This window comes from Meriones unguiculatus, chromosome X (assembly GCF_030254825.1).
Source record: "Meriones unguiculatus strain TT.TT164.6M chromosome X, Bangor_MerUng_6.1, whole genome shotgun sequence".
Taxonomy (NCBI): Eukaryota; Metazoa; Chordata; class Mammalia; order Rodentia; family Muridae; genus Meriones; species Meriones unguiculatus.
Genome location: NC_083369.1, coordinates 15885370 through 15908798, shown reverse-complemented (window position 1 = coordinate 15908798; position 23429 = coordinate 15885370). Strand labels below are relative to the sequence as shown.

The 23429-nt window shown below is 37.8% G+C and overlaps 1 protein-coding gene and 1 long non-coding RNA gene across 2 annotated transcripts in view; one reads left to right on the top strand and one right to left on the bottom strand.

The window, feature by feature from the left end:
• LOC132650148 (uncharacterized) overlaps positions 1–8600 on the top strand; it is a 51602-nt gene extending 43002 nt beyond the window's left edge. Inside the window, exon 3 of the long non-coding RNA XR_009588541.1 lies at positions 8473–8600. This is a non-coding gene — a long non-coding RNA (uncharacterized LOC132650148). The remainder of the gene's footprint in view (positions 1–8472) is intronic.
• Positions 1–23429, bottom strand: part of Zdhhc15 (zinc finger DHHC-type palmitoyltransferase 15) — a 138084-nt gene that overhangs the window by 38528 nt on the left and 76127 nt on the right. The window contains exons 5-7 of the mRNA XM_060375733.1: positions 6268–6337; positions 3036–3068; positions 2159–2279 (exon numbers count right to left, since the gene is read on the bottom strand). Coding sequence (XP_060231716.1) covers positions 2159–2279; positions 3036–3068; positions 6268–6337 — 224 coding nt within the window. The remainder of the gene's footprint in view (positions 1–2158; positions 2280–3035; positions 3069–6267; positions 6338–23429) is intronic.

The window sequence follows — 23429 nt, the reverse complement described above, 5'->3', positions numbered from 1 at the left end:
ATGTGGTCGTAAGGCCAGAGCAACTGCAAAGATCAATTTCCCTAAATTGTCAAATACCACTTTCCATGTCAGGACAAGCTACTGAAGGCCTCATGCCATCTCAGATGACAGGCATAAGCTACACTATTATGGAGGGAAAACAATGAAGGAGTAGGAAAAGAACAAGGCCATGCTCACCATGGATTGGATTACACTTCTGGCACATTTCCCTTAATGAATTCATAATCAGTTATCATAGGTTAAGAGTGAAGAAAAGCATACATGCAGTGCCTGGCTTGAATTTCTGTGTTTTATTACTGACTGGCTAGGGAAGCTAAAGGCAAAATGTGTGAAATACAGTTGTTTACTTTGTGATAAAGGTATAGCCATGACTAAATAGTAGTCCACTGTGTTAAGGGCCAAGAAAGGTATTTAACTTGATCAACACTCATACTTCCCTACTGATTGCATGCAGCAGATTCTCTTCATTTTTATAGTAGGAGTTCAGCATGTGGTAGGAATGCCAAATAGGCCATAGAAACCCAAGCAATGGGGAAAGATCTTGTGCTGTGGAAAGGGGGCAAAGAAGAGCTTTCAAGATGTGTAGCTTCGTGCAATGTTTCCTATTTGAAGAAACTACATGAGAAAAACCTCATCATTTTTGTTTGTAACTTAAATTGGGGATCTTGATATCTACTATATAGCTCCTGATTCTTACAGCTATTAAATGTCTGAACTGATTAAGCAAGTTGAATAGAAAGTGCAATTTTCTGCACTACTAGGAATAAAAGTACTGATTCATAATTTAAATATTCTTAGCTATTTAGCCTCTCCGTGTTTTTCTTTTTCTTTTCTCTATTTTCTTATAGTTTATATTCTGATCATGTGATTTATGTTCTTACCCTGCTGGTTTATTGTTCCAGCTAAGATGTGATATCCCTGTTACATACACACCTGCAAATTTTCTAAAGTAATAACCAGAAGCTCTGCTCAGATTTGTGTTTTCTATTCATATCAGTTTGGATATCTCTCATTTTAGACACCGTAATAATTGTACTTTAGGGTAGGAAAGGGATTTCTTTAAGAGTCTAACTGGCTGATGTTGACACATGACATATTTAATTATATTTTACTATATACATTTGCAAATGGAAAATCTACCTTAACTTTTTTTAAATAGATGGGATCTGACTGATATTTCCAAGTAGGAGAAAGATGTAAGTTGTTGTTTCTTTTTCTTTTAGATTTCATGCTAACTGTTAAAATCAACATCTCTTTCTTTAGAACTTAGTGATGAAACAGTAAAGAAAGTAACAGAGCAAGTACGCGAACCTTTTTTCTCAATTTCCAACCCAGTGTTTGTCAGTTCAAAAGAGAAGCTGGGTGTGGTGGTCAGAGGCAGGCAGATCTCTGAATTTGAGACCAGCTAGGTTTACAAAGAAATTCTAGAACAACCAGGGTTACAGAAAAGGCCTGTCTCAGGAAACAAAAATCAAAAGCCAAAAAACTTCCGTAAAGTCCAAAAGAGATTCCCTCTCTTATATGCCTATGTGCCTTTGTACAGTTCAGCATATCTTTCTTACCAACAGAAACTTTGCAACTCCTCTTTGAACATGAGATTACTAAGTATTTTATAACAAATTCCTGTTAACATTGTTTTAAGCAACTAGTGATTTGGCTGGGTGGTGGTGGCACACACCTTTAATCCCAACACTCCTGGAGGCAGAATCTCTGTGACTTCAAGGCCAGCCTGGTCAACAGAGTGAGTTCCAAGACAGCTAAGGCTACTCCTAGAAACTCTGTCTTGAAAAACAAAACAAAACAAAACAAAAAGAAAGAAACTAGTGATTTGGAATTAGTTTCAACATTTTTTGTCAAATACACAACTGGTAAAAAAGGTCTTCACAACTCAACCACAGATTTATATTTTAAATTGTCAGCAGGGAGTTTACTTTTCCACACAGTTAACTGTAATCTTTACTCAACAGTTTCTTAAACCTCAGAATATTCAACATGGCAAATCCTTTTTACTGCCTTGCCTTCTGGTGACGCCATTATTTCAAAATGCAACAGGCTGGAGGGTGAGAAGTGCTACAGTGAGAGAGACCACACATTTACTTTGCGGCGGAGGTGGAGGGTGGGGGGTGGGGAGGACCCATCAGGGTTTTTAAAAACTTACCCTCCAGTATTTGATGAAATAGCTGAAGACGGTCGTAGCAATGTACAGGCAGTAGAGGACAGAATAAGCCAAGAACTGAAGGAAGAATTTGTAGTTGGAAAACCCAATGCAGTTATTAACCCTAAAAGAAAAGAGAAACCTAATTTGAAATCAAGACGTATCGATTGAGGACACGCTGATACTTAAGTGGACGACCCAAAGGAAGCACATGAGTCCTGTTGCTTCATTATGTCTTGTGTAGAAGAAACCCAACAGAGATTGAAGCTCCTTAATAGAAACAGACAGGAAGAGCAAGTTCATACCTCAGTTATTTCTCTTTTTATTTATCAGCACAGAGTCACCTGAACTACCTATTAGCTTTAGAATGGCCCCTGAAACACCCAAGCAAACCTGGATTTTTGTTGCTAAAAACATGTTAAAGTCTTAGTATCTACACGTTGACATGCTCTCTTGGCAATTAGGTGATTCCAGTTTGTTTCTTTAGGTTAGATACACAACTGTTATAGAAAATCGCTGAACTTAACTATCTGTAACATTTCAAAATCTTGTCAGCTAGGAAGAGAAATGCGTTGCATAATGTCGAAGAAGAGAAATAATGTGCTCTATTTCATTACTCTTCCCAATTGCTAAAGTTAATGCACAGAAGACACTTAGCTTTGTGACCACTAGAATTCACTATCCTACCTTTACTAGTATTTTAATCTTTTTTAAAAAAATGTTATTCCTCCCCTTCCCCAAGAAGGACAAAACCTCGCGAATTAGAGCAGCAAAACTACTTTTGTAGTTTTGTAGGCATGTTTCAATTCAGTTTAGGAATGTGGGTATATTGAACAACTTCGACCATTTTAGAGGATAGATATGAATCAAAAGGACATACCATGGGCAGTGATGGTCCATTTTTAAAACGCACCTGCAAATGGGACAAAATACAGTGTGATAAATGTGGCTATGTAGATAAAGAAGCCTTGAGCTGAAAATCGAACTCAAGGTTTTAACAATATTTTCACATAGTTGGAAAACTATCAACAAACTTCTACTATGGTAACTCCAAAATTACTGCCTCCTCAAATACTCACAAGATGATCAAGACACAGGAACATCCTGGGATCATGCTTGCAGCAAATGACAACTCTAAAAGTGCGACCTTGAAAGGGGTAGGGAACTCCAGACTACTGATACAGTGAAAAAGTTTAAGGTGCCACCTTTAGTTTTAGTTTTGTTTACTTGGTTTAATAATGGTAAAAGGGAAATATATGCCTGTGTTTAGAGCAAACGTAAGAAATAGTGGAATAGGCACTCCAGAACAAAAGCCTAGACTGACAGTGGCGGTACATGCCTGGAATCCCGGAACGGGGAGGTGGGGGTGGGCAGAGGCAGTCTGGTCTCTGAGTTCGAGGCCAGCCTGGTCTACAACAAAGCAAGTCAGGACAACCACGATACATAGAGAAACTCTGTCTCAAACAAACAAAGAAAAGAACAAAGGCATAAAGATTGTACATATTAACACAAAAATGGGGCATTACAAAACTGGAACAATTTGAGAGGCAAAGTAAACTGTTGGTTAATAACACAAAATAGAAAATAAATATCTACAAGGTCACGTCCCACCAGCAATGGAGGAAGGTTCCCCTTTCTCTATAACCTCTCCAGCGTGCATCATCCCTTGAGATTTTAATCTTGGCCATTCTGATGGGTGTGAGATGGAGCCTCAGGGTCATTTTGATTTACATTTCCTGGGTGACAAAGGACACTGAGAATTTATTTAAGTGTTTCTCTGCCATTCCATATTCCTCTGTTGAGATTTTTCTGTTTAGCTCTGTACCCCATTTTTTAATTGGATTACTTGCTTTGTTGGTGTCTACTTCTTCAGTTCTTTATATGTTCTGAATATTAGCTCTCTGTCAGATCAATGTGGCAATTTCTAGAAAATTAGGAATAGTGCTACCTCAAGATTCAGCTATAGCACTCCTAGGCATATATCCAAAATATGCTCAAGTACATAACAAGGACATTTGCTCAATCATGTTCATAGCAGCTTTATTCGTAATAGCTAGAATCTGGAAACAACCCAGATGTCCCACAACAGAGGAATGGATACAGAAATTGTGGTACATTTACACAATGGAATACTACTCAGCAATTAAAAACAAGGAAATCATGAAATTTGCAGACAAATGGTGGGAACTAGAAAAAAAAATCATCCTGAGTGAAGTATCCCAGAAACAGAAAGACACACATGGTATATGCTCACTTATAAGTGGATGTAAGCCATATAATATAGGATAAAAATACTGAAATCTATAGTCCTAAACAAGTTAAACAACAAGGAAAACCCTAGGGAAGATGCTTAATTCTCATTCAGAAGGTCAAACAGGATAGACATTGGAAGTAGGAGAAGACAAGGGACAGGACAGTAGGCTTCCACAGAGGACCTCTGAAAGTCTCTACCCACCATGGTATCAAGGGAGATACTGTGACCCATAGCCAAATTTTGGGCAGAGTGCCAGAAACTTTATAGAAGAAGAGGAAGATAGAAAGACCTGGAGGGGACAGGAACTTCACAAGGAGAACAACAGAGTCAAAAGAGCTGGGTCCAGGGAGCCCCGCAGAGACTGATATTCCAACCAGGGACCTTGCATGGGGAGGACCTAAACCCCCTGTTCAAAGGAAGCCCACAGGTTGCTCAGTTTCCAAGTGTGTTCCCTAGTAAGGGGATAACAGGCTGGCTCTTACATGAACTCAGTGGCTGGCTCTTTGATCACCTCTCCATGAGGAGTGTAGCCTTGCCAGGCCACAGAGGAAGATCATGCACCCAGCCTTGATGGGACCTTAGATAGGTTAAGGTCAGATAGAAGTTTGGAGGCTCGCCCCTATCAAGGGACTAGGGAAAGGGCAGAGAGGGAGAAGAAAGAGGGAGGGAGGAATTGGGAGGAGACAAGGGAGGGTGCTGCAACATGAATACAAAGTGAATAAATTGTAATCAGTAAGTAAGTAAATAAAATTAAAAAAGAAAATAAATATGCATTAGTATTGATACAAATAATTGAATAAACAAATGAGTCAGAAGAGACACATCTTCTTATGCAGACATATTCTAAATAATTTGTACAGATATTCACCTTCAAGGAGAGGAATGCTATTACTTTCATGTGGAGTATGTATAGTGACTTCCACTTAAATAGTATAGATGAGAAATGAAAGTGGGATGGATTAATTTTCCCGCAAACACCTGGCTAACACCATTGAGAAAGATGTTCAATATTAACGCTGTAGGCAAAAGTCACATTTGTATGTACCCTTGATACCATGTAATGAAAATCGTACTTTAGCTCCATGGTCTTCCTCCACAAATCACATTACTGCATTGTAATGTTCAGGACAAAAGCACTAACAAATTTTAACTAAAGAAAAATTTATAAAGCATCTGATTCTTAATGCCCCAAACTATCAACGATATCAAAACCAAGGTAAAGGCTGAGAAATTGTCTTGAGTGAAAGGACCTACAGTGACATGACTACTTCACGTAATGTGGTATGTTGGATGAAATCCTGGAACAGAAAAATGCTATTAGGAAGAAAATGAGGATAGCTAAGAGGTGTATCCCAGTTAAAAATTATGTATAAATCATCCAACAGATATGCTTAACACACGCACACACACGCACACACACACACATCTGAACAAGGACATTTATATAGGATTGGTTTGAATAGCAAAAGCTGTAAATTACATAAAGGTTCACTAATAGAACCTTTAATTTTGATAATTAAGCTATATTACAATAGAATATAAAGAAAAACAAGGTCTCAATATTGACTTACTAGTTTAAAAATGTATCACACTAATGGAGCCTACTAATCCATAAATTCTCTTCACAATAAATCCATAAACTTGAAATCATTTAATATGAAAAGTTTCTTTTGAAAATGCAGTATTACTTTTCTATCTTTAGACTAGAATGATTATCACCCCTGTGAGAGTGTTTGGCATGTGGTCCTTATGCCTCTGAAAAAATGCTCTTATCTAGGCATGGCTACATGTTAGGATCAGTCATTTTGTGGCCATCAGTGGCCAGCCTCAGCCCAGAAAAAGTATAGCTGTCACTTACATGGCACAGACAGAACAGTGATGGCAGCGGTCTGGCTTGATTAGATTGCACCGGTCACAGAACCGTACAGCTATAAGAAATAAAAGGTGGTTAGTATGAGTTCAGGGTCAATACAGGACAATACACTTTACTAGTTTGTGGATATATATTTTTTTACACACTACAGTTGGTCAAACGTATTTCAAGGTGCTAAGCAAAAAGAAATAACAGTAAATTGTGCTGATTTTTTGTGTCGGAACAGTCTTAGAAGTACCTTCAAGAGGATGAAAGAAGGGAGAAAGTTTCATATTTGGGTAAATGACCACAAGAGTTTGTATTATAAACTAAATACTATCAACTGTTTCAGCGATTTGGGAACTCATTTAACCTGTTTATTCCAATTTTCCTCTCTGAAAAATAAAAATTCACCTCTTATTTCAAGAGGTTAGATTGTATAAGATAGATACAGTTCCTACAATACAATAAAGAATATGATTCTCAGGATAACAATTTGAAGAAGAGAAGAGAGATTCTATCTAGATGTTCTATCTAGAACATTTTGTTTAATTTCTCATCTTACAGATAAAGGAATAGAAGACTATGCCATATCAAGTGCCGTAATAAAGGCCATGACACAGCAAATGAATAGCAGGGCTCTAACCTGTATAGTTGTTTTTCTGGATATATATATATATATATATCGCCAAACACACACACACACACACACACACACACACACACACACACACACCCTCTTCTTTCTTCCTTCCTTTCCCAATTAAATGCCTTTATTGTTCTTTTCTTTTAATTTCTCTACATTTGCTGATAGAGTATTGCTGTATATAATTGTATAATATTATTATAGTCTAAAACTTAAACATGCAGATAATTTGAGAAACATAACAATTTTATCTAAAATGTGCATTGGGCACATATGAACAGTTTAACACAATAGGCTGCAAATGAGTCTTGATTTCATTTTTACTGAGTGTGTGTGTGTGTGTGTTTGTGTGTGTGTGTGAAGGGGGTTGGGGGAAGCATATCATTTTTCAATATATGTCTGCAATAGTTCCATAATTGATCGTTAGCCCTTCATTGTTGCTTCCATACAGTACTTAATAGTCAGAGTTGCTAGATGGTTTCTTCAAAAGTAAATCAAATCATACTATTATCCACTTGACACTCAGCTAATTTTCAACATGTTAAGAATAAAATCCAAATTCTGTATCATAGCCTGTGGCTTCTGACTAACTGTTCAAACATCCTTTGTACCACTCTCCATTCTCTATGCTCCAGTGACATTGGCTACCCCCCTGCCCTTGTAAAATTGCAACTTTTCACCTGTCTCATGGCCTGTACAGCTCTTTATTTCTTTAGTGATCACTCTGTGCTCTTTGAACGGCTTGATGGCTAATTTTCTGTGTCAACTTCAATCTTGTGCTGGTTAGTTTCTGTCAGCTTGGTACAAACTGTAATCAAGTGGGAAGCGGGAACCTGAATTGAGGAATTGAGAAGGGCCTGCGGGCATGCCTGTGGAGTATTTTCTTGATTGATGATGGACTGTGGTGGAACAGATATCTGTAGATGGTGTCATCCTTGGGCAGACAGCTCTGTGTTAAAAGCAAAGCTAGCTGGGGAAGCCATGAAGAGCGATCCAGTAATCAGTGTTCCTCCAAGGTCTCTGTTTCAGTTTCTGCCTAACTTCCCTTGGTGATGGAATGTTATTTTGAGTGTAAGATGAACTCAACCCCTTCCTCTCCAAGTTGCTTTTGTTCAGTATTTTGTCCTAGCAACAGAGAAGAAAATGAAGATAAGTGGGTATTCATATATTTGTGTTCCTGCCTTGACTCCCTAAGTGATGGAATGTTACTTAAAAATGTAATATAAATAGACCCTTTCCCATCCAAGTAGAATTTGTTGAATGTTTTCTCACACAACAGAGAAATGAACATTTGGGTTCCCACATATTTGGTTAGGTTTTATATCTGTGTGCTGTGAGTGTGTTTCCAAAGTAAAGTGGCCTGTGAAGGGGTAGACTCCAAAAAGCAGATAACTTTCTTCAGTTTTGGTGAGCTACATCTAATCTTATGAAAGCCTGACCAGAACAAAAAGGCAGAGAAAGTGGGAATCTGCTCTCTGTCTGACTACATGAACGGGGACACTTGTCTCTAGGGCCACTAGGAGACTGTAACTTAAGCATTTTAAACTCGTTTTCTTTTCCCTCAGGTCTTCAGACATGAACTGAAAATTGCACCATCAGTCCTCTGGTTTTCAAGGGTTTGGATTTGGCTTAGAATGTACACACTTGGTTTTCTTCATGCTTAGGACTTTTAGCTCAGGTTGGAGCTATACCACCACCTTTTCAAGGACTGCAGATTTCATGTATGGAAAGTGGGACTTCAGCCTTTGTAGTTTCTGGAAATAAATCCTCATGCTAAATTGTCTGTCTGTCTGCCTGTCTGTCTACCATATAATCATCTTTCTAGCCAATATAATCTACTAGTTCTCTTTCTTCCAATTAATGTAAGTAATATAGATTTTGGTGCTGAGAGAAAAGCACCAAAGTAATATAGATTTTGGTGCTAAAGGGAAAAAATTTAAAATGATATTCTAAAATTGTCTCCAGTTTGACTTTCTGAAAGTGAGTTGCTTATGTTATTCAACTTAAATTTTAAAAAATTTGATTAAATTGAACTACATTAATTACTACATTTCAGTATTAAGGAGTGTACTGGCAATCCATGACATTTTCTGCCAGGGCAAATTTTAAAGTATCTTCAATCAATGCTATCAATCATGACAAGAAGCAAGCAGATAGGTGGCTGTGTATTCATTTTGAACATTTTAAGAAAACTAATACAATGAGATTGGCTTGTTGTTCCTAACAACAGTGGAAAGGCAATGAAAGAAGAGAATGAGATATGGCATTCAAATTTCCTGTTCAAGTTACTACATAAATGACCTGAATGCTTCTATGCTTCTCCTGAAGGAGATGCTTATCTCCTATAGTCACAGGACAAGGATTAGTGAAAATCAAGTACAGAATTTCATCTTGGGATTACCTAAATTGCAATGCAAGTTAAACTCCTGGTCTTGTAGGATGTTTACTGTTACATGGGAGGCACTGACTATGAAAGAAGAAAATTCTGTAAGAAGGCCTGGTGAAGCCAGGGATTTTGAGCTCCTAAGTCCTTTTGAATAGTCTTTGCCGGAAGAAGATGCCTCCCATATTGCCAGTGGAAGTAGCTTCTTTATTATTGCTGGCATAAGCTTTTCCATCCCCGACTGAAGGGCTTACCAAAAAAACTGTGGCCTTCATACAATACAATGCTGGTTCTCCTCGAGACCCACTTTCCTTTGACTCTAGAGCTACCATTAGATCAAAGCACCAGTATGTACACAAAGGTGAGACACCATGAGGATATACCATACATTTGTAAAGAACTACTTAAGTTTTGTAATATAAACACATAAATCCGAAGAACAGATATTAAGGATATAGGACAATATTGGGAGGAATATAAAATTATATCTGTGTGAAGTTATTAATGTACAGAGATTTTGCAATAAGGTTGAAATTAGGAAGGTCAAGTACTACACATTCTTGTTTCTATGTGGAAACTAAAAAATAGTCAGGAAGAGCTAGCTGTAGGTAGCAGAATAGAGGAAGTGCATAGTTACTTTTCTATTGCTGTGATAAAACACTATGATCAAGGCAACTTACTGAAGTGTTTATTAGGGCTTATTGTTCCAGAAGGTTACAGTCCATGATGGTGGAAAAAAAGGCTCATATCTTGAACCACTAGCACAAAGCAGAGAAAACAAACTTGAAATAGTGTGAGTCTTTATATTCTCAAAGTCTGCCTCCAGTGACATTCCTTCAACAAGGACACATCTCTTAAACCTTTCCAAAGAGCACCACCAACTGGGGATCAAGTATTCAAATGCACAAGACTATAGGGGGCATCTTATTCAAACCGCAAAATAGTTGGGCCATGGGCATGGAAATAAATTCACAATAGGAGGAATAAGTTCAAATGTTCTACTGCATAAGAGAGTTACAGTAATTTATTATGTATTTTATAAAGACTGTGAAGAAGGAACTGAAAAGCTCCAAATGGACAAGAAAAAACAAAACAAAACAAAACAACAACAACAAATGGTAAGTGCTAACGGAGGTGAAAATTACTCTGATTTAATATTGGCACACTGTATACTTGTTACAAATACCACATTGTGCCCAAAAATCTGAACAATTATTGTTTTTAATAATAAAAAGAATAAGACATGTTAGACATTAAACAAAACTTATCTCTGGGTATAATTTACCACATATAGATCTAGTTCATATCCTCTGTTTTTTATCATATTTTTCTACACTACTACTTAAATTACATACTTTCTATCTGGTTTTGATAAGAATTTTCATACCCAAACAACGTGTCCACCCAACATGTCCTTCATATCTTGCACCACAGTCTAGCCAGGTGAGTGCACCTCATTCATCCCTCCATACACTCACCAACCACCAAATACAGCCTGAGTCCCATATTCAGTGCCCTTGTCTAGTATGGCCAATCTGACTTATGACACCCCCAACCTCCAGGCTCTAGCCAGGACCTGTGCTATCTACTATCAACCTATGGAGAGACCCCTCATGTGCCCACCTAATATCTCCTCCCAGCTAAGCCCTGCAAAACTTGCCCCAGGGTCTAGACAGGTAAGTCTGCCTGATTCTATCCTCCACACACTCCAAATCCGCAGATCTAGCCTGGGTTAGCCCTGATTCCACCGCACACAAACTGTTCGCCCCTAGTACTACACCCAACCTCTCTGCCAGCCAGGTGCTGCAATCTTATGGCAGGGTCTAGCAAGGTGAATCCACCTGATCCTTCCTACAGAATAGATGAGGGAGAAGAATTCCAGGTCAGCGGCATAGAAAGATCTTCAATAAGGCCATAAAAGAAAAATTTTCCCAAACTAAAGGAAAAATATACCTATATAGATACAAGATACACATGGAACACCAAATTGACAAGACCAGAAAAAATATCATCATGGCATGTCATAGTTAAACCACTAAGTATACAGAACAAAGAAAGAATATAGAAAGCTGAAATATAAAAGAAATGAGTCACGTGAAAAGAAAAACCCAACAGAATTATAGCTAATTTCTCCTTGGAACTCTGAAAGCCAGAAGTGCCCAGAGCAATGTAATCCAAGTTCTAAAGAACCATGATTGACAATCTTGACTACTGTACCCAGAAAAATTAACTGTCATAGTTGAGGGAAAAAGAAACACTTTACATGATACAAAGAGTCTATTTTTTTTTAACCTGGCAAAACAATCATAAATAAATTTCAGTAAGCAATACTTCATCTGAAGAAAAAACATAGCCAAGTGACTGTGGGACAAAAACAAATGAAGCTATAATTACTGCAACATAAAGTACCACTGAGAACACAAGTAACAACAACAAAGAAACAAAAACACAATGACTGAAAGTGACACCCAATAACAGTGTCCTCAATTCTCCAATCAAAAGACACATGCTGGCTGAATGGATCAGGAAACAAAATCCATCTTTTTGTTGTCTACAAGAAACTCATCATAGCTTTAAAGATAGGCACCAATGTAGATGGAAAGGGTGGACAAATGTACTTCAATCAAATGGGACCGAGAAGCAAGCAAGCTATTAGGTCCCAAATAAATAAAATGAGATATCCTTTTTTACATCTTTTTGTTAGTTTTAGTTGGAAGTCTATTTTGTCAGCTATTAGACTTCCAACTAAAACTAACAAAAAGATGTAAAAAAGGATATCTCATTTTATTTAAAAAAACAAACAAAAGGATATTACTATCCTAAATACATATCCAACAAATTCTGATATACCTAACGTCATAAAAAGCATACTGCTGAAAAAAAAAAAACAGATTGACATTAGTACATTAATACTAGGTGATTTCAATGAACCACTTTTTCTGATAGACATGTCATCTGGACAAAAATAAACAGAGAAACACCAGAATTAATTGACATCATACATTAAATGGACTTAACAGATAACCACACAAACACTAGAGAATATACCTTCTATTCAGCAGCCAATGGAAACCTCTCTAAAAAAGAGCATATAACAAAACATAAAGCAAAGCTGAAAATTTTCAGAAAGACTGAAATAACTTTACTTTATCTGAACACAATACAATAAATTTAAAATTAACAGCAAGCAAATTTCTAGTAAATACACAAACACAATGAAGAAAAAAAATCTTGGAACTAAATGAAAATAAAAACACAACACAAAAACCTCTGTAACACTTTAAAAGTAGCCCTACAAGAGAAATTTATAGCTCTAAGTACCAATATTGAAAAATATTTTTCACAAAATTAAAAATAAACTCCAATTTAAAAGATAAAGAGCACAAATCTGGTGCAACTCACAAATATGGGAAAACAAAAACAAATCAAATGTAAACTCTGTCTAGGGAAAAAACAATAAAAACTAGATCAGAAATTAATAAAAATAAAAGCAGAAACAAACAAAGGAACAATAACAAAAAAAAAAAAATACAAAGAATCAATGAACCTAGCAGCTAATTCTTTGAGAAGACAAAGATTCATAGACTTTGGCCCCACTAACCAAAAGGAAGAAAGAGATGACCCAAATTAGAAAGAGAGAAACACTCCAACAGATACAAATACATTTAGAATATTATAAGGGAATACTTTAAAACTTTAACTCCATTAAGTTGGAACGTCTTTTTTTTAATTTTTTTTTAATTTTTAATTTTTTATTTTTTTTATCAGTTACATTTTATTAACTCTGTATCCCAGCCGTGTCCCGATCCCTCATTCCCTCCCAATCCCTCCCTCCCTCCCTCCCTCATCTCCACCGTGCCCCTTTCCAAGTCCACTGATAGGGGGGACCTCCTCCCCATTCATCTGATCCTGTTTTATCAGGTATCTTCAGGACTGGCTGCAAAGCCCTCCTCTGTGGCCTAACAGTACTGCTCCTCCCTTGGGGGGGTGGGGAGACCAAAGAGCCAGTCATCGAGTTCCTGTTAGAAATAGTCCCTGTTCCCCTCACTTTGGGAAACCAATTGGTTACTGAGCTACCACAGGCTCCATCTGAGTGGAGGTTCTAGGTTATATCCATACATGGTCCTTGGTTGAATGTCAGTCTCAGAAAAGACCCTGTGCCCAGATATATTTGGTCCTTGTGGAGCTCCTATCCTTTCCCCATCAGACTAACTCCCCTTCTTTCTTATGATTCCCTGTACTCTGCCAAAGGTTTGGTCATGAGTCTTTGCTTTGAAAACACTTTAGAGTCTTTCAGATGCGCTCAGTAGACTCCTGTCATACGTTCAATGCACATCCCATCTGTCTTTCTAAATGAGGATTGATCATCTTACCCCATGTCCGCTCAATTGATTATCTTTTTTAGGTGTATAGATTTCATTATGTTTATCATATCTTATAGGTCTATATAAGTGAGTATATCCCATGTTTGTCTTTCTCCTTCTGGGATATTTCACTCAGAATGATCTGCAGCAATCCAAGTAATCCAATTAAAAAATGGGGAACAGAGCTAAACAGAATTCTCGACAGAGGAATATCGAATGGCAGAAAAACACTTAAAGAAATGCTCATCCTCATTAGCCATCAGGGAAATGCAAATCAAAACGACCCTGAGATATCACCTTACACCCATCAGAATGGCCAAGATGAAAAACTCAAGCGATAACACATGCTGGAGAGGTTGTGGAGAAAGGGGAACCCTCCTCCACTGCTGGTGGGAATGTAAACTGGTACAACCACTCTGGAAAGCTATCTGGTGCTTTCTAAGACAACTAGGAATAGTGCTTCCTCTAGACCCAGCTATACCACTACTAGGTATATACCCAAAGTTTGTTCAAGTACACAAAAAGGACACTTGCTCAACCATGTTTATAGCAGCTCTATTTGTAATAGCCAGAACCTGGAAACAACCCAGATGTCCATCAACGGTGGAATGGGTACAGAAATTGTGGTATTTTTATACAATGGAATACTACTCAGCAATCAAAAAGGAGGAAATCATGAAATTTGCAGGCAAATGGTGGGATCTAGAAGTTGGAAAGTCTTAAAAGAAATGGATGAATTTCTAGATTGGTCTAAATCAAAATTAAACCAAGAAAAAAATGAACAACTTAAAGACATCTAAAATAAATGAGGAGATTTAAACTGTAACAAAAAGCCTTCTGACTAAAAAGTCCAGATTCAGATAGATTCACAGCAGAATTCTACCTCACTCTCAAAGAAGATTGATATAGCCTTATTTTTCAAATTATTAAAAAAATAGAAACAAATTCCTTTTTTTGTAAGTCAGTATTAATATAATACCAAAACCAAGAAAAAATACAAAAACAACAAACCACAGGTCAAAATCCCTGGTGAATGCAGATTCAAAAATCATAAATAAAATATTTTCAAACAGAATACAGATATACAATAGAAAGATTACCCACACTAACCAAGTTGGTTTTATCCTGCAGAATAAGATATGGTACAACATCCACATGACAAGAAATGCGATAAACTACATAAAAGGACTTAAAAACAAAAAAAAAATCACATCATTTTAATAGACACAGTAAAAGTCTTTGTTAAAAAACAATATGTCTTCATGATAAAATTCATAGAGAGAGTAGGACTAACAGGAACATATAACACCATAATAAAAGTTTTATATGAGAAAACCACAGCCAACATAATTCTAATCTTGAGGCAATCCCATTGAAGTGAGGAATGAGTTAGGGATATCCTTGCTCATTTTCAAGATTGTGCTTGAAGCACTAGCTTGAGCAACAAGGCAAGAGGAGGAAATTAAAGAAATGCAATTCAAAGTATCCCTATTTGTGGAAGATATTAGAGAGCCTAAATACCTTACCAGAAAATTACTAGATATGATAAACAAATTTGGCAATATGGGAGGCTACAGAATCAAGTTAGAAAGTCAATAGCTTTTTTATGGACACACAGAGAAAGATGTCCAGGACATACTCCCATATACAATAGCTTCAAAGAAAATTAAAACCTCTAGGAATAAACCTAAACAAGGGAGTGAATGACTCTACAAAGGAAATGTTAACTTTTTGAAGAGGTAGAGAAAAACACTATAAAATGGATTGATACCCTACGCTCATAGATTGGTAGAAACAATACTGTGAAACTGACCACTCTCCCAAAAGCTATTTAGAGATTCAATGCAATCTCAATCAAGACTTCCCATCTTATTCCTCACAGAAATAAAGAAAACTATTCTAAAATTCACATGGAAAGACTGGAAGTCAAAACAAATGTCAGCAAAAAGTACAGTGCTGGACAGTTACCATTCCAGACCAAAAGAGACACAGTAATAAAAACAATGTTACAGCCACAGAAACAGACATAGAAAAATAGAACAAAATATAAGACCGAAATATAAGTATACATAACCAGAACTAACTCATATTTGACAAAAATCCTCAAAATATACATTGAAGAAAAAAACAGCATCTATAAATATTGCAGGGAGCACCAGATGCCCATGTGTGGAAGAATGGAATTAGATACATATCACCTTGCACAAAAACTAACTCCAAGTGATTCAAAGACATAACCATGAAATCTGAAACATTGAAACTGTTAGAAGAAAAGCTACTCAGTATGATGCATACGTAGGAAATTTCTTCTTATTATTTTATTTAATTTTTTTTTATTTATTACAACTTATTCACATTGTATCCGAACTGGAGACCCCTCCTTTGTCCCCTCTCAATCCCACCCTCAATCCCTCTTCTCTTCCCATGCCCCTTCGCCCAGTCCACTGATAGGCGAGGCCCTCCTTCCCTTACATCTGACCCTAGTCTATCAGGTCTCATCAGGACTGGCTGTAGTGTGGCCTGGTAAGGCTGCCCCCCCCCCTCCAGTGGGAGGTGATCAAAGAGGCAGCCACTGAGTTCATGTCAGAAAAAGCCCCTGTGACAGCCCCTGTTCCCCTTACTAGGAAACCCACATAGATACTGAGCTGCCATGGGCTACATTTGTGAATGGGGTTCTAGATTATCTCCATGACTAGACTATCAGTCTCAGAAAAGAACCCTGAGCCTTCATCTTTTTATTCTGTTGCTCTCCTTGTGGAGCTCAAGTACCCTCCAGGTTTTCTATCTCCCTCTTCTTACATAAGATTTTGGCACTATGACCAAAATTTGGCTATGAGTCTCAGGATCTGCTTTAATAGCCTTCTGGGTAGAGTCTATCAGAGACCCTCAGTGTCCTGTTCCTGGTTTTCTCCATCTTCCCAGGTCCATCTTGTTTGCTTGAGTGAGGATTGATCATCTTACCCAGGGTCCTCCTTCTTGCCTAGCTTCTTTAGCTGTATAGATTTTAGTATGTTTATCCTATATTATATGCCTAATATCCACTAATGAGTATATACCATGTGTGTCTTTCTACTTCTGGGTTATCTCACTCAGGGTGATCTTTTCTAGATCCCACCATTTGCCTGCAAATTTCATAATTCCCTTGTTTTTAATTGCTGAGTAGTATTCCATTATGTAAATGTACCACAATTTCGGTATTCATTCCTCCATTGAGGGACATTTGGGTTGTTTCCAGATTCTAGCTATTATAAATAAAGCTGCTATGAACATGGTTGAGCAAATGTCCTGGAGCGTGTTTTGGATACATGCCTAGGAGTGGTACAGCTGGATCTTGAGAAAGCACTATTCCTTTTTTATTATTATTAAATTTTTATCTTTTTATATTAGTTACAGTTTATTTATTTGGTACCCGAGCTGTAGCCCACTCCCTCATTCCCTCTCAATCCCACCATCCCTCTCTCATCTCCTCCCTGCCCTCTCTAAATCCACTGATAGGGGAGGCCCTCCTCCCCTTCAATCTGACTGGAGCTTATCAGGTCTCTTCAGGCCTGGCTGCCATGTCCTCCTCTGTGGCCTAGCAAGGTTGCTCCTCCCAGTGGGGCGAGATCAAAGAGCCAGCCACTGAGTTAATGTCAGAGACAGCCCCTCTTCCCCTTAATAGGGTAACCCAATTGGATACTGAGCTACCATGGGCTACATCTGAGCAGGGGTCTAGGTTATATCCATTCATGGTCCTTGGTTGGATGAACAGTCTCAGAAAAGACCCCTGTGCCCAGATATATTTGGTCCTTGTGGAGCTCCTGTCCTCTCCAGGTCATACTAACTCCCACTTCTTTCATATGATTCCCTGCACTCTGCCTAAGTTTTGGTTATGAGTCTCAGCATCTGCTTTGATACACTGCTAGGTAGAGTCTTTCAGTGGCCCTCTATGGTAGTCTCTTGTTTTCTCCTACTTCCAATGTCCATCCCATTGTCTTTCTAAGTTAGGATTGATCATCTTACCCTGGGACCTCCTTCTTGTTTAACTTCTTTAGGTGTTCAGATTTTAGTATGTTTATCCTATCATATAGGTCTAGTATCCACTTATCCACTTATAAGTGAGTATATACCGTGTGTGTCCTTCTGATTCTGGGATACCTCACTCAGGATGATCTTTTCTAGATCCCACACTTGCCTGTAAATTTCATGATTTCCTTGTTTTTAATTGCTCAGTAGTATTCCATTGTGCAAGACCACAATTTCTGAATTCATTCCTCCATTAAGGAACATCTGGGTTGTTTCCAAGTTCTGGCTATTATGAATAAATCTTCCACGAACATGGTTGAACAAGTGTCCTTGTTGTGTACTTGAGCATCGTTTGGATATATGCCTAGGAGTGGTATAGTTGGATCTTGAGGAAGCACTATTCCTAATTGTCTGAGAAAACTCCAGATTGGTTTCCAAAGTGGTTGTACAAGTTTACATTCCCACCAGCAGTGGACGAGGGTTCCCCTTTCTCCACAACCTCTCCAGCATGTGTTGTCACTTGAGTTTTTGATCTTAGCCATTCTGATGGGTATAAAGTGAAATCTCATGGTCGTTTTGATATACATCTCCCTGATGGCTAAGGACGTTGAGAATTTTTTTTACATGTTTCTCTGCCATTCTTTATTCCTCTACAGAGAATTCTATGCTTATTTCCATACCCCATTTTTTAAACTGGATTACTTGATTTTTTGCTTTTTAACTTCTTTAGTTCTTTATTGGCCCTTTTGTCTTTGGTATACAGGAAGGCTACTGAAAATTTTGCATTAATTTTGTATCTGGCCACTTTGCTGAAGGTGTTTATCAGCTGAAGGAGTTCCCTGGTTGAATTTTGGGGGTTGCTCATGTATACTATCATACCATCTGCAAATAGTGAAGCTTTGACCTCTTCCTTTCCGATGTGTATCTCTTTGAGCTCCTTTAGTTGTCTTATCGCTCTAGCTAGGATTTCAAGTACTATGTTGAAGAGATGAAGAGAGTGGGCAGCTTTGTCTTTTCCCTGACTTTGGTGGGATTGCTTTAAGTTTCTCTCCATTGAGTTTGATGTTGGCTATAGGCTTGCTGTATATCGCCTTTACTATGTTTCGGTATGTGCCTTGTATCCCTGATCTTTCCAAGACTTTAACCATGAATGGGTGTTGGATTTTGTCAAATGCTTTTTCAGTATCTAAGGAGATGAGCATGTGTTTTTTTTCTCCTTTGGTTTGTTTATATGGTCAAAATATCACTATTTGCAGATGATTTGATAGTATACCTGAGTGACACCAAAGTTCTACCAGAGAACTCCTACAACTGATAAACACCTTCAGCAAAGTGGCTGGATACAAAAGTAACTCAAAAACTCAGTAGCCCTTCTGTACATAAAAGACAAAAAGGCTGAGAAAGAAATTAGGGAAACAACACCTTTCACAATAACCATAAAAGACATAAAATACCTTGGTGTGACCCTAACCAAGCAAGTCAAAGACTTGTATGAAAAAAAAATTTCAAGTCCTAAAGAATTAGGACAAGATAACAGAAGATGGAAAGATCTCCCATGTTCATGGCTTGCCAGGATTAACATAGTAAAAATGGCCATCCTACCAAAAGCAATCTACAGATTCAATGCCATTCCCCTCAAATTACCAACACAATTCTTTACAGACCTTGAAAGAAAAATTCTCAAGTTCATATGGAATAACAAGAAACCCAGAATTGCTAAAACAATCTTCTACAATAAAAGATCTTCTGGAGGTATCTCTATCCCTGGTCTTAAGCTATACTATGAGCAACAGTAATAAAAACTGTATGGTACTGGCATAGAAACAGAATGGTGGATCAATGGAACCGAATAGAAGACCCAGAAATAAACCCACAAACTTATGGACACCTGATCTTTGATAAAGATACCAAAACCATACAATGGAAAAAAGATAGCATCTTCAACAAATGGTGCTAGTCTAACTGGATGTCCACATGTAGAAAAATGCAAATAGATCCATACTTATCTCCCCGTACAAAACTAAAGTCCAAGTGGTTCAAAGACCTCAACATAAAACCAGACACATTAAATCGGTTAGAAGAAAAAGTTTGGGGAAGAGCCTTGAACTTATTGGTACAGGAGAGAACTTCCTGAACAGAACACCAACAGCACAGGCTCTAAGAGTAACAATCAATAAATGGGACCTCATGAAACTGAAAAGCTTCTGTAAAGCAAAGGACACCATCATCAAAACAATACGACTGCCTACAGATTGGGAATCTTCACCAACCCTTTATTTGACAGAGGGCTAATATCCAGTATATAAAAAGAACTAAAGAAGTTGAAAAGCAGCACATCAAGTAATCCAATGAAAAACTGGGAACAGAGCTAAAGAGAGAATTCTCGATAGAGGAATATCAAATGGCAGAGAAACACCTAAAGAAATGCTCAACATTATCAGCCATCAGGGAAATGCAAATCAAAACGATTGTGAGATTTCACCTTACACCCATCAAAATGGCCAAGATCAAAAACTCAAGTGACAACACATGCTGGAGAGGTTGTGGAGAAAGGGGAACCCTCCTCCACTGCTGGTGGGAATGTAAAATTGTACAACCATTTTGGAAATCAATCTGGCGCCTTTTCAGACAATTCGGAATAGTGCTACCTCAAGATACAGCTATACCACTCCTAAGCATATACCCAAAAGATGCTCAAGTATACAGCAAGAACATTTGCTCAACCATGTTTGTAACAGCTTTATTTGTAATAGTCAGAAACTGGAAACAACCCAGATGTCCCTCACCAGAGGAATGGGTACAGAAATTGTGGTACATTTACACAATGGAATACTACTCAGCAATTAAAAGCAAGGAAATCATGAAATTTGCAGGCAAATGGTAGGAACTAGAAAAGATCATCCTCAGTGAGGTATCCCAGAAGCAGAAAGACACACGTAGTGTATTCTTACACATAAGTTAACATTAGACATATAATATAAGATAAACATACTAAAATCTGCACACCTAAAGAAGCTAAGCAAGAAGGAGGACTCTGGGTAAGATGCTCAATCCTCATTCAGAAAGGCAAAGAGGATGGACATCAGAAGAAGAAGAAAACAGGAAACAGGTTAGTAGCCTACCACAGAGGGCCTCTGAAAGGCTATGCCCTGCAGAGTATCAAAGCAGATGCTGAGACTTATGGCCAACTGTTGGGCAGAGTGGATGGAATCTTATGAAAGAAGTGGAAAATAGTAAGATCTGGAGAGTACAGGAGCTCCACAAGGAGAGCAACAGAACCAGAAAATTTGAACACAGGGGTCTTCCCAGAGACTCATACTCCAACCAAGTACCATGCATGAAGATAACCTAGAACCCCTGCACAGATATAGCCCATGGCAGTTCAGTGTCCAAGTGGTTACATAGTAATGGGAACAGGGACTGCCTCTGACATGAACTGATTGGCCTGCTGTTTGATCACCTCCCCCTGAGAGGTGAGCAGCCTTACCAGGCCACAGAGGAAGACAATGCAGCCGCTCCTGATGAGATCTGATAGACTAGGATCAGAAGGAAGGAGAGGAAGACCTCCCCTATCAGTGGACTTTGGGAGGGGCATGTGTGGAGAAAAGGGAGGGAAGGTGAGATTAGGAGGGGAGGAGGGAGGGGTTTATGGGGAATACAAAGTGAATAAAGTGTAATTAATAAAAATTAAAATAAAAAATAAAAAATTAAAAAGAAAAAATATACCATTTGCCCAAGAGTTAAGAGCACCAACTGACAACTGACACTTTACAGAACCATAAAGCTTCTGCAAAGATAAAGAAATAATTAATAATGTGAAACACAAGCCTACAGAAAGTGAGAGTCTTTGCCAGCTATACATCTGACAGAAGTTTAAGATTGAGAATACATAAAGAGCTCCAAATATAAAGAGTAAAAAAAAGACCCACTTAAAAAATTGGCTAAAAATCTGATCAGAGTCCTCAAGAGAGATAATAGTGACTAACATATACATCAAAATATTCATCATTCCTAGCAATTGTGGAAATGCAAATTAAAACAACATTGACATTTTGTCTTACCCAGTCAGAGTGGCAAAAATCAACAAGACAACAGTTAAGTGCTGAAGAGGACATGTGAGAAAGTGAACTCTCATTCACTGTTGCAATTGCACACTGGTCAAACCACTTTGAAAATCAGTATGGGGAACACTCAAAGCGCTAAAAATAAAACAGATGAAAAAAGTAAAATAAAAAAAAAAACTCCACACGACCCAGCTATACTACTCTTTGGCATTTGCTCAAAGGACTTGACAACCTATACACAGATACTTGCCCAAGCATGTTCATTGCCACTCTATTCATAATAGCTAGGAAATGGAAGCAGCATAAATATCCTTCAACTGATAAATAGTTCATGAACATATGGTACCTATACGTGATGGCATATTACTGTTCATCTGTAAAAAAAGATAAGATCACGAAATTTACAAGTAAATGAATGAACTTAGAATTAGATTGTATTAAGTGAAGTAATAACACATGTTCTCTCTTATTGCTGGTTCCCATAACTCAATCTTTGGATGTGAATATATAACATGGAGTAATCACAGAAGGCAGGAAAGTGAAAAGGGACATGGGGGTGCAATAGAGAGAGAGAATAGAAGGGTAAAATGATTTGAAAGAAAATGGCAAAATGGCAGTATTAATTAGGGAGTAAGGAGGAAGATCAGTGCAAAAGGAGAGAGAGGGAAGATGCTAAAATAATAGTACAGATGTCTGAAATAGCCACAAAGAATCATATTATCTATTTATCTAACATTACATATATTGTATAAAAGTCTTTCTATACATGTTTATGTGTTTTAAGACACACGCACGCACACACACACATATATCAAAATTTCTCACTTGAGAGTATAATGCATTCTAAGAGCCGTAGATTATCTAATAAAAAGTTCAATGCTAGGCCTAAGAAGACCTCTTTTGAATTGCTGGTCAGGGTTGGATCTGACCTCTCTTGCCTGAAGACCAGCTTTCATGGTATTAGAAGGTGCCATGCAGGTTTCCAAGGGAGGGAAGCAACCAACAGTCTTAGCTTGATGTCTATGAACTGCACTAATGACCAGTATGGCATGAAAACCCTAAGGGTGCAATAGTGGCACACATAATTTTGCAGTAACTAATAACTCTCTAATTAGACTTAAGATTTGATCAACAAAAGGGAAATCATGCTTGGTACTGGAAAACTATAAGCCAATCTAGGGCTAGTGAGGTCATGAAGGAGAACCTACAAACACCCACTTAATTAAACCAGTATACTTCCTAACTACATTCTAAATATTTATTCTTAAATCCAAAGATATGCATAATTCCTTAACCCTCATCAATAAAACTTCTCTGTGCAACAGAGACCATTATAGGAAACCACAAGTGATCAAAATGCAGAGTTGTGGAGCCTAGTCCAATTGATATATCGATAATACAACTCCTAGACCTAAGACTCAGGGAACTTTACAGAAGAGGCGGCAGAAAAAATATAATAAAGAGGAAAAGGAAGCCTGCTGGGGGACTACATCTCTCAGAAATGCCAGGGCAGCTATGTCCCTGAAATCTCATTAACTTGACTGTCTAAAAAAACCTGAACAAAGGCAATATGCTAACACAGAGGGGAGGAAGTCTCATGGGGCTCAACACTAGATTAAGAACAATAGGCAACTAAAGAATACTACTAAGAACAGGAGAAATAATCTTCCTCAGAACATTCCAAGTGGTTATCCAATATCAAGTGG